The 20,292-nt window shown below is 41.6% G+C and overlaps 1 protein-coding gene across 2 annotated transcripts in view; it reads right to left on the bottom strand.

The window, feature by feature from the left end:
• The window catches only part of MAML1 (mastermind like transcriptional coactivator 1), a 30,027-nt gene extending 11,068 nt beyond the window's left edge, over positions 1–18,959 (bottom strand). Inside the window, exons 1-3 of one of the 2 annotated variants that reach the window (XM_032772266.2) lie at positions 18,222–18,959; positions 6,440–7,861; positions 1,655–1,915 (exon numbers count right to left, since the gene is read on the bottom strand). In XM_032772266.2, the coding sequence (XP_032628157.1) occupies positions 1,655–1,915; positions 6,440–7,861; positions 18,222–18,581 (2,043 nt within the window). In that variant the 5' untranslated portion in view covers positions 18,582–18,959. The remainder of the gene's footprint in view (positions 1–1,654; positions 1,916–6,439; positions 7,862–18,221) is intronic. The other variant, XM_032772267.2, reaches the window with a different exon arrangement.
• Positions 18,960–20,292: the final 1,333 nt, after the last annotated feature.

Below are 20,292 nucleotides of genomic sequence, written 5' to 3'. Positions count from 1 at the left end.
GGGGAAGTTGGTGGGAGGGAGGAATGAAAGGTATTAAAAAAGTCCTTTCAGGCTCTCTTTGAAGATCATAAACCCAAAGGGGCACTGACACAGTCAGAGGCACATTTGAGAGTAAGCACCGCTGGTCCTTCTTCTAGGGATTGGTCTTGAATGGCCAGGGAATTCTGGGAGCCAGTCTCTAGGAGAGAATGATATAAATTGTAGTCCCAGATCCTGCAACTGCCAGGCTATACTAAAAAGCTACCCCTGGCTCCGAAGCTGAGAGCCGGAGTGAGGCAGAGGAGAGGCCTATAGGAAAGGAAGAAAAAGGACTCACATCGAGAAGCAAGCATTTGAAGGAAAGGCTTTCAGAGCAATACAGCAAGGGTATAGGGCTGAGGCCTGTATAAGTAGGAGCATTGTCAGCAGATGGAGGGACGTGATCATTCCCCTCTATTCGGCATTGGTGAGGCCTCATCTGGAGTACTGTGCCCAGTCGTGTGTCCCATACTACAAGAAGGATGTGGAAAAATTAGAAGGAGTCCAGCGGAGGACAACAAAAGTGATTAGAGGGCTGGAGCACATGACTTATGAGGAGAGGCTGAGGGAACCGGGATTATTTAGTCTGCAGAAGAGAAGAATGAGGGGGGGGTTTGATAGCTGCTTTCAACTACCTGAAAGGGGGTTCCAAAGAGGATGGATCTAGACTGTGCTCAGTGGTACCAGATGACAGAACAAGGAGCAATGGTCTCAAGTTACAGTGGGTGAGGCTTAAGTTGGATATTAGGAAAAACTTTTTCCCTAGGAGGGTGGTGAAGCACTGGAATAGGTTACCTAAGGAGGTGGTGGAATCTCCTTCCTTAGAGGTTTTTAAAGTCAGGCTTGACAAAGCCCTGGCTGGGATGATTTAGTTGGGGGATTGGTCCTGCTTTGAGCAGGGGGCTGGACTAGATGACCTCCTGAGGTTCCTTCCAACCCTGATATTCTATGATTCTGTATATGCTTATTTAGGAGCCAGACTGCCTTGAGGGAGAAAAACTCTTCAAGCTGTGTGCCAATGTGGGAATACAGCACCAATATTAAGGGCAGTAGAGAGTTCACAGCTGCTCTAAGCTGATGGGAGAGAGCTCTACCGTTGGCTTAACTACTTCCATATTAGGAGGGATGAAAAAGACTAGGACTTTTCAGCTTGGAAAAGAGATGACTAAGAGGGGATATGATATAGGTCTATAAAATTCTGAATGGTATGGAGAAAGTGAATATGGAAGTGTTATTTACCCCTTCACACAACACCAGAACCAGAGGTCACCCAAAGAAATTAATAGGCAGCAGGTTAACATAAAAGAACTACTTCATACAACGCAGTCAACCTGGGGACCTCATTCCAGGCGATGTTGTGAGCATAAACTACAACTGCTCTCAAAAAAGAATTAAATAAGTTCATAGAGAATAACTATCAATGCCTATTAGCCAAGATGATCAAGGACGCAATTTCATACTCTGGGTGTCCTATGCCTACACTGGCCAAGGCTGGGAGTGGACAACAGGGGACAGGTAACTTAATAATTACGCTGTTCTTTTCATTCCCTTTGAAACATCTGCCATTAGCCACTGTCAGAAGACAGGATACTGGGCTAGACGGACCATTGGTCTGCCCCACTGTGGCAGTTCTTACCTGTTCTGCTAGGAGTTGTTGCTGCCTCTGCCCTATTAGGAACTGCTGCTTCTGTTGCTCCATCAGTAAATGCTTTTGTTGCTGCTTCTGCTGGTCCAGTAACATCTGGTGTTGCTTCATTACCACTGCTTGCTGCTGATTGCTGAGATAGGCTGCGTTGTTATGGTTACCTGCCATGGAAACACTGGAAGGCTGAGCACTGACACCAGGGCCTGGGACAGAAACAGGAACACGAGGAACACTGGGAGAAGGGTTTTGATCCTGCAGAATATAAATAACATCAGTTATAGGAGTGACTTGGGTACTAATGAATCTACAAGTGCTATATGAACATATTCAGGTCAGCAAGATCATCATTCATGACAAATGATTACATAACTAGAGAACGGCAAAGTATTTTTTTTACTTTTTCTCTTACAGGACACATCATATAAAAATATCGCTAAGAAAAACAGACACCTGGCAAGCCATATCCATTTTTGTGTTTTCACACAGTCAATTAATAAAATTCAGTGTAAAAATTGAGTGTAACACAAATCTAGCAAAATATTTTTAATTCTCAATAAAGAAAGCTTCAGATTAACTCATGACAATGCCAGATTAACTGCCTGGGAAACAAAAAGAAACACAAGGTGGCCAAGGAAAAATGTGTATCAAGGGCCATATATGAATAAAGTGAATAGAGGACTATATGGAGCTACACAACATTCATGGAAGGAGACTGCAGTGTCAATTTTATTTACAACACTTCCCCCATGCCTCACACACACGAATGGCCCTATGTATGCTTCTACATAGCTAGGAGCACGCTGCCAGGTATTAACAGGAAGGTTTGGGGGAGAAAAAAAATCCACAAATCACCCCTCTGACATCCTGCTACCATCCAGGTAGCGGACTAACTATTAATCTTCATTCAATCCTCCAGAACTTCAGTGCTGTTTTCAAAAGCATGTTGTAAACCATTAAGTACAATACGCATCTGTGCTCTCAAAACCCTTTTTTGAAATGAAGAAACATTTTGAATTGTAGCCCCATTAAGGTTATTTGGGAAATTTATTATAGGCAGAGATTAATTCAATTTAATAAACTACCAGGAACTATAGCATGTGATTAAGCAATACAAGATACCAATTCTGCAAGAATTTATACATTATTAGTTCCACAGAATTCTACAGCACTATTCATGTAAGTATTTGCATTCTCCACTAAGCCCCTGATCCTGCAGATAGCCTTTCAAGTATAATCCTCTCTCTCCCACAGGCTTTTGCTTCCTTGAATAGGCTTCATACATCTTATTCATTCAACATTAATTACTCACAGCATACCACAACTAGTGTGAAGTACACAAACTTTTTACATTTACTTGGGTGGCAGCATTTCAAATGAAGACTGCATAAAGCAAATTTGAGATACATTCTGTTTGAATGTGAAATTATACCTAGCAGATACCACACAAATATCACAGCAATCCTGCTTCTTTCAATTTATGATTGTACAGGCGAGTCTCATCTTACACACTTAACATGCGCGAATTCAGCTTTGCACGGTCAGCAAAAACAAAAATGAGAAAAACAACAATTTTAATACTGTACCTGCAGTGCAGGTGATTCCGCCCATTACACTCAACGTAATTTTGACTATATGCGATTTTCACTTTACACGCTGACAGCGGAACGTAACCCCAGCATAACACTCACCTGTATAACTGAATTATTGTTAACCAGATAAAACTATCTGTTAAATAAGGAGTTGAGGGTATTTGGGGTGGGGGTGGGGGTTAAAAACCAAAACGTATAGTCCAAAAGCATGATTTTTAATGCCCTGAACCATTAGACGATCTCTAGAAGAGCTGACAAAAAAAAATTAAAAACAAACAAACAACAAAAAACAGACTAACAATACAGAGAGAAGTTTGGGTCTTTAGTTTAGCATCCAATATTTACTGTTTGATATTCTTGTATTTTCTCCACATAGCTGAAAACTGCAGTGTGAAACTCTGCTCTTTTAGGAGTAAGAGACTTGAATGAACATAAGTGCTACCTATAAAATAGCAACATATCAGAGAAGACAAATACTAAGTCTGCTTTGACAGTTTTACAGGTAACCACATCAAAAGTCTTATTTGCAATTCCTATGGTTACCTTCAGACATCTTGCAACCCCAGCTTTAATCTTGATCATATTTTTCACACTTTTTTTTTTAATTAAAGTGTCAGATACTGGGGTGTGGGGCCAGCTCCTCTACTCCCAAGTTAATCAGATACTGTGAACCAAAAGTAATTGATATTGCACTGTATAAGGGCTGGTCTACACAAACTTGCAGCAAATTAACTAGATCTGTTTTAATTAACATCTTTTGTTATTTCAATGCACATTGATGTGTGGAACTGCCTTGAGTCAGCAAACATGAAAAAAAACAGCTGTTGAGGTGTTACTTCCCCCCATTTTAGCAGTGCTGTGTTGAAAGTGATTTCCAAAGGAAAAAAACTGGAATGATGCCTTCTTTGCTTTTTATGGAGCACAAAGTAGCTCTAATTTACAAAAAAAAAAATTCTACTTGGTCTTTACCTTAGAATAGGGGTGTGCAAACTTTTTGGCCTGAGGGCCACATCTGGGCATAGAAATTGTGTAGTGAGCCATGAATACTCATGAAATTGGGATGTGGGACGGGGTGAGGGCTCTGGCTGGGGGTGCAGGCTTCAGGGTGGGGCCAGAAATTAGGAGTTCAGGGTGTGGGAGGGGGCTCCGGGCTGGGACCGAAGGGTTCAGAGGATGGGATCAAGGCTGGGGCAAGGGGTTGAGGTGGGGGGTGGCAGCGGCTCAGGGCAGCACTTACCTCAAGTGGCTCCTGAAAGCAGTGGCATGTCCCTTCTCCAGCTCCTACGTGGAGCGCAGCCAGGCGGCTCTGCTGTGCACTGCCCCATCCGCAGGCACTGCCCTCGCAGCTCCCAGCATAGGAGCCGGAGGGGGGAAAATACTGCTGCCTCCGGGAGCTGTGCGGAGCCCAGACCCCGCTCCCTAGCAGGAATTCGAGGGCCGGATCCAAACAGCAAGCTGGTCAAATCTGGCCTGCAAACTGTAGTTTGCCCATCCCTGCCTTAGAAGCATCAAATCATTCTTTCCTGTTTTTTTGATTGAGGTAATCTTGAAGAACCATATTACTGGAATAAAAGCTCTAACAGCCTTTAGCTGGAGGTACAGGCTTACATTTTTTAAAAAGATCTTTTCTCTCAACTGTTCCAGAAGCATGTGTGTTCCAGGTACTAAACACTACAATTTTAAATATTCTGACAAGTCATCCTCAATTGCACAGATTTATATTTGTGATACCATTTGTGTATTTGCATCCTATTAGTTCTACAGTCTTCCAGGATTAACAGGATAGACAAGACATGAGTTTTTAACATAAAACAAGCACTACAAGCCTTTTGGGGAAAAAAGCATTAGTACACCATAAAGCAAAAGAGGACAGCAACTAATTTTTTTTTCCTTTGCAGGTCACCTTTTATTCTGCATATTGTACTCCTGGGGGAATTCTGCACCAAAAAATTAAAAATTCTGTGCACAGTATTTTAAAATTCTGCATGTTTTATTTGTCAAAACACTATATAATCATGGCAGTTTCAGTTATTTTGGTAACTTATTTCAAAATATCTGTCAGCAATTATGTCTGTAACAACATAGACACACACAAAAATTCCCCCAGGATTAGAGAGTTAAAGAAACTCCCTAAAACAAACCAGTTCCTGGTTGTTCCCCATCCCTCAGTCAGACACCGTCAAACACCTGCACCCCCTCCCTTCCCCAGAGCCCAGCCATTGGGCACTCTCCCACATGAGACACTCATACCCTTTCACACCACAGCCCAGGGATTTAGAGGGAGAAACAGCATGATGCTGGGTCCCAGGCTTGTATGGAGTTTCCTGAATGGTGCTGCCTTCCTGCAGCTGCTAGAAATCCTCCAGCTCCTCCTCCCGCAGCAACATCAGCTATTTGAGAGCTGGGTGCTCTGCTGGGTCCAGGAACCCCTAGTGGCAACCAGCAGCTCTGCAGCCCATATTTGCAAGGGAAAAAGGAAATTCTGTGCACAACATTAATTCGGTGAAATTCTGCATTGCACATTGGCACGGAATTCTCCCAAGAGTAAAACTGCCTCATGTAGACAAATGTTACCACTGTCAATTTCCACCGGGGACTGGGGGGAAATAAATCTCAGCTGTTGGAGAGGTTTGTAAGATAAACAACCCTTAGATTTCACTTAAAACACAGTCCATTTGTTCTCCCAATGGCCCCCAACTGCTCATATGAGCCACAACACCCTCAGAAGTCAAGAATATCCAGAAAGAAACAAACCTAAGGTCTTCAAACAAGTCACCCAAGAAGAGGAGATATTGATTGAAAAGAAAAGTAAGGTTTCTTTGAAAATTATTTTTAAGTTTTAAACAAGAAATTTTAGATAAATGTTTACAAAGTTTTCAAGTATCTTTACAGATAGTGACTTTTATATTAAGGAATTTAGTTCCCACATGGTGTATTAAGTTGCAAATATATCTTACCAGCCTAGCTATTAGTATTAATTATTAGACACTATACTCAATGAAAATTTGGTTATTTCTAGATGGTTTTTCCTTGGTCATGTCTTGGTTTTGCTTGCTTTAGAATGGAAAATTAGGATATTCAGTAAACTGTATTTCCAAATAATTGCAACTAATAATTGGATTTAGTCCTACCCACCCAGCACTCCAAGATCTGTTACTTCACAATGGTAACAGTCCTGAACATTTACCTGGCTGTGTGGTACTAGAGGTCTGTAGGCAATATTTCCAGACTTCTGCTTCATCAGGAACATCCCATTTTGTTCTTCACTCATATGAGGCAGTTGCGGTTGCTGGCGCTGCTGAAGATACGCCAACATAGGTGTCTTGTTCTGGCCAGGTACTGTAACTCCTTGCTCACACTCTGCTTTGTAATGGGAAAGGGGTTTTGTGTTGCCATAATCTAGCATGGAGCCTTGGCTATTTACAGGGTTCTGGTTCAGGCTGTTTGACTGATGACTCAACATATTCACATGGTAATTGCCTCCGTTCCTGGGAGAACTCTTATTTGTCATACTAGGAATTATGAGTTTCTGGTTATTGAAGTCCTGTTGGTAAACTGAAGGGCTGGTGGGATTGTCCATTGTGTAGGGGACACCCAGTGGACTATGAGAAGGTCCAGACTGCTGCCAGCTGGACATCTGACTGGTCTGGTGGACTTGTGAAGCCTGCTGCTGGTTCTGCAACATCTGGTCTCTCTTCTGCTTAGCAGCCATCTGTTGAAGTTGGTGAGCAGAGGACATTTCTTTGGCATTTCCTGTGCCCTGTCCAGATAATAATACATTGGATAGAGGCCTCTGCACATTTTGAGACTGGTTTGATGCCTGCATCATAGACTGGTTAGGATTTTCAGTCACTGGCTGACTGGAAGACTGGAACATAGTCTGAGAGCCCCCAACTGCTGGAGAAGTAGCACTAACAGGTACAGAGGAGGCTCCAATGAACGTTGGACCTGAAGAAGTGGATCTGACTTGTGGAGACCCCATCTGCTGTTCCTGTTCAAAGGCTGCTGGGGAAAATTCAGTCTTTATGTTAATGTCTTGTGGCAATGGAGTTTGTGCAGCTGAATTTGAAGAATCTGCATCCTTCTTCTCCTCAAAGTCTTCATTAAATAGATCCTTCATGTCTTCATCGGGCACTGATCTATTAAGTTCATCAATGAGCTCCTTCCATTCCTGCTCATTAAGATTAAGATCAGGCATCAAGTTGTTCTGAGATATAGAACTGCCTGCTCCAGCAATCATACAAGGAAGGTCATCCACAGGCTCTTGCTTGAGCTCTTTGTTCAAACCCAAAGGAAATGAGTCATCAGCATCACTACGCCCATTCAGCTGAAGGTTAGAATCTGGAAGACACTTTTTACTGATGCTGTCCAGTCCTACTGAATGTTTTCCATTGAGCTGTAAGGTATCTCCACCAGAAGATTTCTTGTCAAGTTGATGAAGTGTGGATAAAGGAGGTACGCCATTGGAGGATCCACTTACTCCACCAAGACCATCCTCAAGACGTAATTTCTTGGACACAGAAAACATATCCCCATACCCATTCTGTTGATCTCCATTCTGAGGGGAAGCAGCACTATCAAGTTTCCTTTTCACCGTCTCATGGAGCTGCTGGGAAAAAAAAAGCCATTTTAAATGTTTTAGTTTTATATGTTTCACTACAATATGATCACCATCTCCTATCATATCAACAGCTAGTCCAGCTCTTTCTTATCCTCAAACATCCAAAGGCTAAAGTTTCTACTATAATGGCACACTTCATAATAAGTGAATGTTTCTGAATCAACGGATTTTACTCAGCACTTCAGGATATGCTGAACCAAACAACTCTTGAACACAAGAGCAGCTTACAAAAATGGAAGACAGGTCTTTCCTCTGCCATGAGCAAGCTCTTTTGCAAGCCATCTTCCTACGGAAATCTTCTGCTCAAGAAAGATTAGGCCTTTAAAATTGTCTTAAATCATAACTTCCTGCTTTGAACGGAAGCAAAAAAAGCTAAAGAATCTAAAACCTACAGACAATAGAGGAAAAAAAGTGTACAGAAATTATTAAACTTTTCCCTCTTCAGAAATCTAACATATTGACGCAAGGTTTTTTGCAGTTTTTTTTGGATGACATGTTATATAAATAACTTTAAGAGATACGTATTTGGGGTGAGAGAAGGTCTCGCTATGCTATAAGCCATTTATATAGTGGTCTCATTTATATGCTAAGGTAAATAGCTCATCAATGTAAATTCTTTGTGCACAAATCATTGTTTTGTGCAAACATTAACCCCTCTATAAATATTTTGATGATTCACGCTTATCTAAAAGTGATTCAAAGCACACTGATCGGTGTTCCTACATCACATTGGGATGAATTTGAGTGACATTTTCTTCCCAAAGTATTTAATTGCCTAGCATACATACTACCACCATGGATAAACCAAACAGCTTATTCCTAACTCTAGACAGTTAGCTTGCCTCACTAGACTGTTCATGCAGGTTCTCTGATTTCATAGTGCCATCTAGAAGCAGTAGAGGGAACAGCATCAGATCTAGTCAGTCTTGTCATTACAAAAGCTTGGGATCCTCCATTCTTCTTATCTATAACTTGCTACCAGTGACGCTAAACAAGGCTTCAAGCGTGAACAGGAATCTTTCCCAGCAAATGTCAGAAACAAAGCTTAATTTAAAAAGATAAATGCCATCTACATTGGGATATTATATGCAAACTCCTAGTGTAAACACACTGCAACAGCAGAGTACTGTGTGTTTAGAGCAGAGCGGCTTCTGCTATCACCTCCTCATCTGGGATGCTGAGGACCCCTACACACTGCCTTAAGTAAGGATGGCTGCCGAATCCTCACAAGATACATCAGCCATACAACAGCTCTCTGATATGGTAGAAAAAAGCCTGTCTTTTTTTTTTTTTTTTTTAAATACACTAAATGGAACCTCTCTACCCAATCCTCTCTTCCATGTTCTTGAGTGGGATAAGCCCAGATTAAGAGGAGGGAAACCTGAGTCTCGCACCACTCAAGCAGAGTCAGTAAAAATGGATTAGGGGGGTGGGGGGAGGAACATATACACTGATTTAGGGATAGCAGCTTTAGTTAATATATCAAAATGGTAGCAAAGTATCAATTGATTTTAGGAGGGAACATTGATTATTTTGATGTCTGCATGGGTAGGGTGCGCTATATTTTAATTTGAAGCACAGAATTCAACTAGCAGGAGACCAGGATCTTCCAGCCCTAGCCTGGGAATGGTTGGAAAAGGTATCTGACCACTGGGAGACTAGACACAAATGAGTAAGGCTGGAGGATGAACACGAGATACTGGTGTATTTTGGCTTGAAGAGTAGGCTTACAGCTTAGGCTAGGAAGTGTTGGGTAAATTTTTCAAGCCTTGGCTATAAAGAAAAAACAACAACATACATTTGATAAAAATCTGGGTTTGTTTTAAGAAAATGTTGCTGGCTCTGCATTAATTTTGTTTTTTGTAATTAATTGACCAAGCAGCACAGTACAGATGCAAAGTTCGCCTTTCAGCATGTTTCCTATTCTTTAGTCAGTTTCTCAACTGGGATAATTGAAGCACAAGGTGGTTGAGTAAGTTGCCCACAGTTACATAGTGAGTCAATGGCTCAAATTAAAAATAGGATCCTCCTTTGCTTTAAACCATTAGACAACATTCCCTCAATACTCACATGCAGGTAGCTCCAGAAAGAGCTGAAACCCAAAAGTGGTGATTGAACTTTTAATACTGAACATATTCTTCTCACAGTTGGAGCAAATTCTTATGTTAAGAACATATACCTTACATCTTTCTTAGTATCTCCTCAAACGTTAGAAACTTCCCATTCATTTGAAAGTGCACTGGTGTTAAAATGATTTTGTTAGTGCTCAGATATCTGACCACAAAAAGTAACAGTTTCATCATGGAGACAGTCCAAAAAAAAAAAAAAAAAAAAACCACCACTATCACCTCAAGCTGTACTTGCATCTTCGCTCCAAAGTGGAGTGAATTCAAAAACAAAAACTTACCTTTCATAAAATTACTAAGAGTGTGTATGTGAGATAAGTTGATTTTTAAGAATTGATTAAGATACACCCTGCTTAGCCTCATCGAAGTCAGAGGACATTCTAAAGACATCTGGGCCTGTATGCAGCATCCTGTACAGATGCTGCAGAAAAAATTGCCTACATATTTGTTATTGTTGACATCAATGCACAAAGTTTAAGCTTAAGAGAGATCTGTTAGCAAGACACTGGGTTTGGGCTTCTATACAAGCTATTAACTGACTTCACCTTCTTGCTGGTTTATTTTTTACTTCTAAAAAAACCACGAGTGCACTTAGATATGTGGATTTCCCCAATGGCAAGACATAGCTACAAAAGTTTCCAACAGCCAAAATCCTTTTTTCCTGTATGTCAATATTTGTGCTTTTGAAGATTAAAAGTAGTAATGGAACTCAAAGTCCTCCCAATTCGTAAAGTTGGGTAGTTGCCTTGCAGATTACTCACCTTTATTTTGTGGGGTATCCCTTTCCGAAGGGAAGACTAAACAAAATTTTCCACATATCAGTTCTTGGCTTCTGCCGAATAGAAAAATGATATGTTTGCCAAATCAAAGTACAGTGACAAGACCTATAGTTCTTGGGTGCAGTTCCAAGTACAGCCAGTTCACAAAATCCTGGCAGCTGTGAGTTATGAGTCAGTTAACAAATTCCATGAACAATCAGCAGCCCAATCAAAGAGATCTTGAAGCAAGAAAATCCTGTTCTATTATGATGAAAGACCAAAAGGAAGAGAAACACTGTTTGCTGGTGTGTAAGGAAAGCTGTTTAGACTGTTTAGGTATGTTGGCCATTGTCATCATGCTAAATGCAGTGGCCTTTTGGCATGCTGCTCTTGCTAGTTGTTCATAGCACAAATCAATTCATTTAATCCAGTGATTGCCAAACTGAGCACACCTCCCTATGGAGGAACAGAGGAATATATTTTGGGGGACGGGGGAGAAGACAGGCAGCAGGGCCTGGCCAGCCCCCACAGGGAGTGGGGAGGGAGTGGCACCCAGCTCTGGCCCCAGCCACAGTTCCACTCCAAAGCCAGTTCTGCCCTCATTCTTTCTCCTCCCCGAGCTCCACCTTCAGCTCAAGTGCCTCTGTTGGGCCAACTGTGTTGTAACAGAGGGGGTGTATGGATGGATTCCATTACTGGTAAGTCGGGGGATGGGGGGAAACACACAACAGGAAAAGTTTGGGCACCACTGATTTAATCAATAAAACAATTTGAGCCAGTGTTTTCCCATTCACATGAGATCAGCACTGGATTTCCAAGTCTGATTTCTCTCCCTCTCAAAGCTGGAAGCATTGAAGCAGCATCATATTCAGGGCCTTAGGGAAAGAAGAATCAAAATACTGTGCTGCAGACCTTTAAATTGACTTAGGCCTTACCTACAATGGCATTTTTGTACCACTGCAAGCAAGTCACTTTACACACTAGTGTGCTGCATCTATATTAGGAGTTTGCACCAATGCAGCAACCTCACTGCCAAAAGGAAAGTATGGACAAGACTTTAACCCATCAGGTTAGCTTCAATGAAGCAAAGCTCATCAAGCCCTCCTTATAAGGAAAGTAGATTACCAGGATATAATGCCTTCGGGGGAATAGTGATCATAAACTAATGGAGAAATCTAATAAGGAGAACTAGGAGGGCCTCAGGAGTCCAGAAGTGGAAAGAGTTGGAAACCCAGCCATTACACATCCATCTGCAGAGATCAAATCTTTAAAACAGCATTACTTATGGCAAGCAGAAAAAAAGATTCTCTTCTGGCTTTAAACTATTTCACATACTGTTGTTGGAAGTATCACATCAGGTTATTTAGCAAAAAGATTTAAGAAAAATACTCCTCTTCAGTTTACCTTGCACATTTGATAGTATTTTCCATATATACTCAGTTTCCTGTTTGTCCACGTCTCTTACAGCAACAGGGAAAAAGCATTTTTCAAAATAGAAAAATATGTTATTGCAAAAGTCACAAAAATTAGCAGAGACCCAGTGAAGTACCTGACTTAGTCGTTATTTGAAACTGTTTAGATTTCAAATTGGCATCCCTTATGTAGATCAGCTTTACATCAACATTACTAAGCTGGAGACTAGAAATAAAGTGTGGCTCTCACATTTAACAGTAATTTCAAAATAGTTGTGACAGTCTCCTTATGTAACTATAATAGATATTAAAGGGACAGTCAAATCCTATTTTTGAAAATTCTGTACTTTGTTATACTATCCTGAGCATTATAACTTGAAGGTTAACACAAATTTGGTTTTTTGATGTTTATTTTGTGTATCTGCTATGCATATAGTCAGCAATCCTAAAGTTGAACTGATCTAGGAAATATAATACAATGTACTTTTCTCCAAAATCAAAGTTAGTAATAAACACTGATTTCTTAGAGCATGCTTATCTCCCTGTGCCAAACCATGATTATGAGCAACTGATGACAAATATTTTTAGAAGTATTACTATTTTAGTACTGCCTACAATCTCCAGCTGAGATCAGTCTCACTGTGCTAGGCCCTGCACAAACATAGAAGACAGTCCCTGTCTGCCTGGACAATGGCTGAATCTCACTCAAGAGCTAACCTCGTGAGGTGGAAATAGATGCATTATCTGAGGTCATGGTCTGGGAGTAAATACAGAGTATTTTAAATGATTTTCTTATTAATACTATACATTAGGAATTTCTCTACTCACTTTGATGGCTGAAATATAAATAGCTTTCATAACTATGTTCTGCTTCTTTCAAGAAAAGCATTTTATTACCAAATCCGTTCCCATAGCCTGGTGAGCATTCTAGGGTGTCAGAGAACCACAACAATGGACTAATTTTAATTTGACTTCTACTTTCATTTAAAAAAATGTGTGTTTGGGAGGCAGCTGACAGAAACAGCTACAGATGTGCACGTATAAAAATGTAAGCACCTGTATTATTCACAATAGGCAACTTCTGCTACAGGAACTGTTCTGCTGAATCAAAACTGCTATGCTTTAAGTAGCAATCTTAGGTTCTCCACTTAAGCTGAACTTCAGCAGCACTGATCACTCCTAGTTCTTTACAGTTTAGGAAACACCACTGCAGGCCTTAGCAATCCAATAAAAAAAATGTTTTAAGCACGCTGCAATAACTTGCGCCAAGAAAAAGCAGACAAAAAACCTGCTTGAGTTGTTTGGCAACAAACTATCAGACTTGTCAGCAGATGATGGCAATGGTGTAATTATGGTGAGATGGCACTACACTTATGAATAATTTTGCAATACTCTACTATATTTTGCTATTTTGGGGCCGAAAAGTAGTTAAAAAACCATTTCTGACATCCACACACAGCTAATGCCTCCTCCTCCTCCCGTCGTCCCCTGCAGCCCCCACCCTTCCCCCCAAAAAGGTTTCAAATAAGTTAAATAGCAACATTAGGAACCCTTGCAAGTCCAATCCAAGCAATTACTTCATGTATTTTCTGCTACTACTCTAGATCTTAAAGTCAGGACACAGGTAGAGTTTTCCCCCACTTTCTTTTACTTTGTGTCAATCTTATTTTTGCTTAAAATGCTTCATCTTTTACTTCCTGGACAACCCACTGCCATAGGAGCAGGTAAAATGTACTTTGTTGTGGGCAGAAAAACAACCCCAAAAAACAGACTGTGGTTATTTGCAGGGAAACAATCGCTTGGTTTGTCATAAATAGAATTTCAACAATGTAAAGCAAGTTTTTCTTTTTTTTAAAATAAAGGTTTTAATATTTAAATTTAAGCAAGGATAAAAAGATTTGATGTTCATTATAACAGGAGTTAAAGGGTTTTTTTGTTTTTTTTTTTAACACGTTTAAGCAAGATTTATTTCATTCCTTTGTGGTAAAAACTGTCTGAATTCTGTTTATTTGTATATACACATTATATTAACTGACTGTTCTGGGGCTTGTTGTTTGTAGTAGTATGGGGGAATCTATCCCTCTTGAAGAACGTAAGGCTTTTGCAGGTGAGAGTGGGATAAAAATGCAAGAAACAATGCAGGAGTGGGTATTGCAAGGCAGGACTAGAGTGGGATTAAAAGAATTATTGCACACAGGCTCTAATCTAGGACACCTTTATTTCACTGGGGTTAAACAGAGCAGAGAGGTAATTTTCAGTGTAACAACATCTCTTCACATCAGACCCAACTAACTGCTCAGCTGCTAAAGACTAGTATTGTGTGCTCTTAAGATTGAAGAAGAATCTTTCCCCATTACAGACAATCAAACTGAGCTTTCCTGGCCACTGTAGAAATACCATTCTAGGTTTTGAGGCAAGACTAGAAAAAGTGAATCACCTATACAACAGCTGTTCACTGATGAAAGCAAGTCTGTTTAGTGCTGGTTGGTCTCCTGACTAGGAGAGCACAACATGAAATAAGCAGTGGAGATGAAAATCCAAATCTTTGAATTCTTCCAAATCCTATATCAGAAAGAGTTTCCTAATACTGAGCTTTTGAGTCTATGTTAAAGTCTTTCTAGGGAAATGGAAGGACCCCCGCACACACACTATGGGCATTTACAAGGAAGTTTACCTTAAAGCACTGGAAGAAACTGAAAGCAGCAGTTCTAGGCTGGAAATTAGGAAAAGAAGAGGTGTGCTATATGACCTATAAGTCTTTCTTTTCTAATGTCAATGTTTCTGAAACACAAGATTAACATGACGGATACCCAGTTATCCAAATACTAACACTTGCCTTCATAAGGCAGAAAATAGTTAAGACTGAAATGGAAATCTGACATTTCTACATAAAGGACATTTTAAAACCTTAAAAATAGCCTCACATTAAGGAAGAGAGGAAACTAAGCATTGTTTCCCTTTTTTTTTTTTTAAACTGGAGGACAAGCTTAGGTAGCACACACCCTCAACTAGAAGTATTTCTGGGTCACAGCATATTCATCCTGGCAAACACACAAAGGATTAAAGTGACCCACACTTCTGTTTATGCCCCGAGATTGTCTGGTTTCAGGGTCTAAAACAAAGAAATAACTATCAGACAAAGCACTTATTTCTAACATCCCATGTAGGGATCACCACCACATAAAATGCCAAAAAAGAAATGAAGGTGCTCCCCTTGCACTATTCTGAACTGCTATCGAGTACACACAGCACCTTGGAATTCACAAGCAACTAAATACAGTTGTTTAGCATCTGATGACCTATAATGAAAGGACATTTCTGTACAGCTTGGCAGCTCACCTGCATTTTTATTACAAGTGGCTTAAAAAAAAAAAAAAAAGATCAACATCAGTGTTCCATTAGCTTTAAATGAAAGTAGCACTATACAGAGCAAAGCCTTTTAGAAAATGTTTTATATGGATCTCTTTCAAAAAAGTTCCATGTAACTCAGCAGCAGCATTGGCTGGTGTACTACCTGGTTGATGGCTTAACTAACGTTATTTTGAAAGGAACATGCCAAGATATTTTAAAATAAAATAATTTTGTTGTGAAAATACAGGTTTAGTGAACATTTCAGACAATACTCCACCCCCTCCCACCATAGCATGCTCAGTTTTGATATTTGTTACCTGACTGTTGGTGGTGAAACATCAGGATCTGGGTTAAAGTAGTACAGACTACACCAAAGAACTGAAATAAGCAACATACAAAGAGGGATTTTTTTTAGTTGAATTACTAAGTGATCCAGCTTTATAACCGAGTAACAAGATGAAGCAGCAGCAGCAATTTATCTTAGTCATGAATACTAGGAAAGAAGCAACAGGGCAGCACAAGGAAGAGTCATTCATACACTAAAGGCCTCCTCTGTTGTGTAAATCAACAGTTGGAGGCAGCTTCCTGTACAAGGGCTTCCCTAGATGCGCAGTGCACTTCAAAACCACACTGTTCTTGGGGAATTTAGATTCCTCATTATAATGCAAGCTAATAAGATGAAATCCACATACAGAGCAACTGAAAATAAATGCCAGCAGTGATTCAAGACATTCTTTCAGAGCTTCAGTATGAAGAAGTGTGCTTACAGTCTAAGCAAGTGGATTCAGCGTGTTAATCTATATTACCTAATGAACTGAACAAGCCACAAGTGTGAATCCCTAAAGTCCAGATGCAAAGCAAGCAGAAGCCTTAATTTTATGATCAACAAAACAGGCATTTAAATGCTGGGTTCCACCACAAAGCTTCATTCAAAATCCAGCCTACTAAGCAAAGTCTTCCTGAAGTGATATAGACACTCTCATTAGGAAAGTACAAATTGTTCCTTCTTTCAAGGATTTTTCTCCTCTTCTATTGTGTGAAGTTTTTGATTCAATCATAAGGATTTTTTTCTTCAGAAGGGAACAAGAATCCAAAGGAATCATCAGAAAGACATGTGTCCCACCACTTAAGAGATAAGAAATGATTCACTCAAGTGATACTTGTCGTTCACATTACAACCATGAAAAATGCAAGTTTGTAATCCTAGTCATATTACAGGCTAATTCATTGTGACTGATTCTTCTTGTCTTCTGTAGTCATATATTCCCGTACATAGTGAACATAAAATGCTACCATTGGTGCAACTAGACATTTCTGATTTAATAGTATTTTACATCCTTTTATCACTTGGATAAGTTATTATACACCGTGTAAAAAAGTGGCGAATCATGCCCTCCTTTTCTATCTAGATTTGATCAGTGCTCAGGAAACCAAACTACACTGCATTCCACAACTTCAGTGTGGGCTGCATAACACAAAAGGAAAGTAGTTAGTTTGTTTTAAATAAATAAATAAATAAAAGCATTAAGCATCTCACTAATACGTCCAACATGCCAGATTTTACCCTTGGAGAATTCACTTCCAAATCCCAAAGGCAAGTTAAAGACAAATTTGCGACTACTACTTTTGGCTGTAACTTGAATCAAATATCTATAAATGGATCCTAGTGAATATTCCTCCAAGACAGTTATCTTACATAAAAATGTGACATTAAATATGCATATAGCTGGAAAGGTGCTCGATTAATGCCAAGAGGCATCTTGAAAGGAGTTCAGGATAATAGTTTTATGATGGACTTTGGGATACAGTTTAGAAACTTTACTTTTCTATGAAGACAGTGGGGTCACTTTTTAAAATGTGTTCTGCAACACTGCATTTCCCTGTTCCTTAGCCATTTCATATAGACCACTTTAAAGAGCCGAGAACAAATTAAACACCTATACTGATGCACATAAAACATTATTTACAGGACATATTCACAACCAGTAGTGCTAGTGTGAAGAAAAGTTATCCTTTTGAAAATCAAACATTTTTAAATGGGTGGAGAGTGATCAGTGTATTGGTCAATTAGTTCACATCCAGCAGAAAAAGTGGCAAATCATCAGCTGCCTTTCTAGTACCATTTCACTTAGTTCTTTGCACTGTGATGTAGTATTAATGGATGTTACTATTCTGAAAAGCAGAAAACTTCTAGTTAGTAAGAACTGTCTTTACCAACCAACTAGAACCACTGACTAATGCCTGACAGCTTCGATCTCCCGTCTTTGTTCATTTCCAAACAAACAGAACTATGAAAACAGTCACAGAACAAGTACTACCCGGTTGCTCCTGCAGAGACAACTGAGAGTCAGTTTGTCAGAACATAAATAGCCAGGCTACACGGAGCACAATTCTAAGCTGCTAAAACATCTGTGATTGTTCTAAATGGAAGTCACCCCTGTCCCTTCCATATCCGTTGCTGGGCGCTTCTGCATGTGTAATCAATGCAGGAGGATGGCAGTCGCTCAGTTTTAGTACGGACTGCACAGGGACCTAACAATGTAACACTCCCTCCTGCCAGTATGGGCCATGATTCCAACTCTAGAAGGGTTTGGAGAGCTCCTCTCCTACACCGGCCTGGACGGAGAAGTAGCTGTGCCAGCTGGGCACTATCTCACCCACCACGACCTCAGGGCCCACTCAGGAACAAGCTGCTCCTTACCGCTATCAGGGTACTGCTGCGGCCGTGCTGCTCGCTACTCGCGGCGTCAGTGTCGAGGCCGTTGGCTCCAGTCCTGTCGGCGTTGCCCGCAACCACAGCAGGAGGGGCAGGCGGCGGCGGCGCCGGGGGAGGCTGGCGGTGTTTCCCGGCCCGCTTGGCCTTGGCCTGCAGGCAGCGCTGGTGCAAAGCGAAGGTTTGTTGGCGCTCCAGCTCCAGGCGCTCTGGGGACACGGCCTGGTAGCGGGACTCGCAGGCGCTGTGGTGCCGCCGGCACAGCTCTATGCGCCGGCGGAGCCGCTCCATCACCGCGCTGTGCCGCGGCACCACGAACTCCGCCATGGGGCAGGGGGGCAGCACCATGGGCCGGGGACCGAGGGGGCCGCCGCCGTTCACCGGCTCCTCACGCCGACCCCACCATGGCCAGGACACCGACAAGGGAGAGACCGGGGTTCCCCTCGGACCCTACGCAGGCAGCCCTCAGGCCTCGCCCCCTCCCACCCGGGTTCCCTCAGGCCTCGCCCACCCCCCACTTCCTTCTCTCTCGGGTCCGGCCCGACTCCGTTCCCCGCACCCTACTTCCTCCTTCGGCCCGCTACCGCTCCCTCCGCCCCAGTGCTGCCCGGCTGGAGCCCGCTCCGCTTCCCCTCAGGCGCGGCGGCTGCTGCCTCGCTCAGGCCCAAACCCCCGACTCCCCATTGTTAGCTGCACAGCCGCCATCTTGAAATTGCTTTTCCCCTTAAGAGCTGAGTTCAGAATAAATAGGCGGAGCTTCCTGGGTGGTGTCGACGTCACGTATACGTAAGTGCGTCGCGGGAGACGGACAATTTCTCAAGCTCAGCGGATTGGTGGAGCGGGGAGAAATGGGTGTGGCCTAATGACGATGCTGTAGGCGGTGACCCTAACCACATTTAAAAGGCATCGAGGAGGAAGAGGCGGGGGTGGTTTGGAAGCGGCAAATGAGAATTGCAGGTAGGGGTTAGGTGTGATTGACAACTTAGATCATCCTTCTCCAGCCAGTAGAGGGCGAGGGAAGCCAGCAGGGCGCGTTATCCCCGCCCCCGCACCGCTAGAGGTCTGATGAATGAAGAATTAAAGAACAGAAGTAGTAGAAAGCAGCAATGAGGCCTCGGGCACCTTACAGACTAAGGGCAGTATTGGAGCATAAGCTTTCAGGCGCAAATACCCCCACATGCCTCTGATGAAGTGGGTATTCACCTCCCACCCCCAAAAGCTTATGCTCCAATACTTCCAGTACTTTATAAAATGCCCCAGGACCAGTTGTTGCTTTTTACAGATCTAGACTAACTTGGTGACCCCTCTGATACTTGACACGATGCAAGGCCCCAGAATTAGGAGGTTTGCAGAAAAGAGCCTGTCACCATAACAAGGGCTTTTGAGACTATACATTGTACAGGGACAGGCCCAAGTTTTGGGTCTTCTTCTTATATAGTTATCACCCATCCTGATTTTTCACACTTGCTGTCTACTCACCCTAGCTAGAGGAAAGGTAAGAGGGGTATTGCAATATACTCAGACTTTTATAAAGCATTTGTCTTGGTATTAAAGCATTTTTTTTAAAAACAAACTAGAATATAAAATTAACCTGATATGCATTATGTAGATTAAAAACTGGCTCCGTAATAGGTGTCACTACATAACTGTAAACAGAAACTCAGGCCTGAGCACGTGTAGTTTTGAGTAGGACCCTATAGGGCCTACTTCTTGGCCCTCTGCTATTAATCAGGGCTCTAGAACAAAACAAAAACATTGGTAAAGTTGGCCCATGAAAAGTGTTAAGGAGTAGTAAGAAAGGAAGAGAACATAGCACTGATAGACTAATCTGGATCACTTGATAAAGTAGGTGCAAACAGAACCACATTTTCATACAGCTAAATGTAAAGAGATATCTTGGTATAAAGAATACAGGCCATATTCATAGGATAGGGAATTCTATCCTAGGAAGCACTGACTGAAATAGGTGAGGGGAAAGGGTGGGTGGAGAACGAGCATATGATGATGGATAATCCAGTGAACATGAACAGCCCCTTTGGCCACTATGTTGCAGGGGCAA

This window comes from Chelonoidis abingdonii, chromosome 7 (genome assembly GCF_003597395.2).
Source record: "Chelonoidis abingdonii isolate Lonesome George chromosome 7, CheloAbing_2.0, whole genome shotgun sequence".
In the NCBI taxonomy this organism is placed as follows: Eukaryota; Metazoa; Chordata; order Testudines; family Testudinidae; genus Chelonoidis; species Chelonoidis abingdonii.
This window is presented reverse-complemented; position numbering and strand designations above follow the sequence as displayed.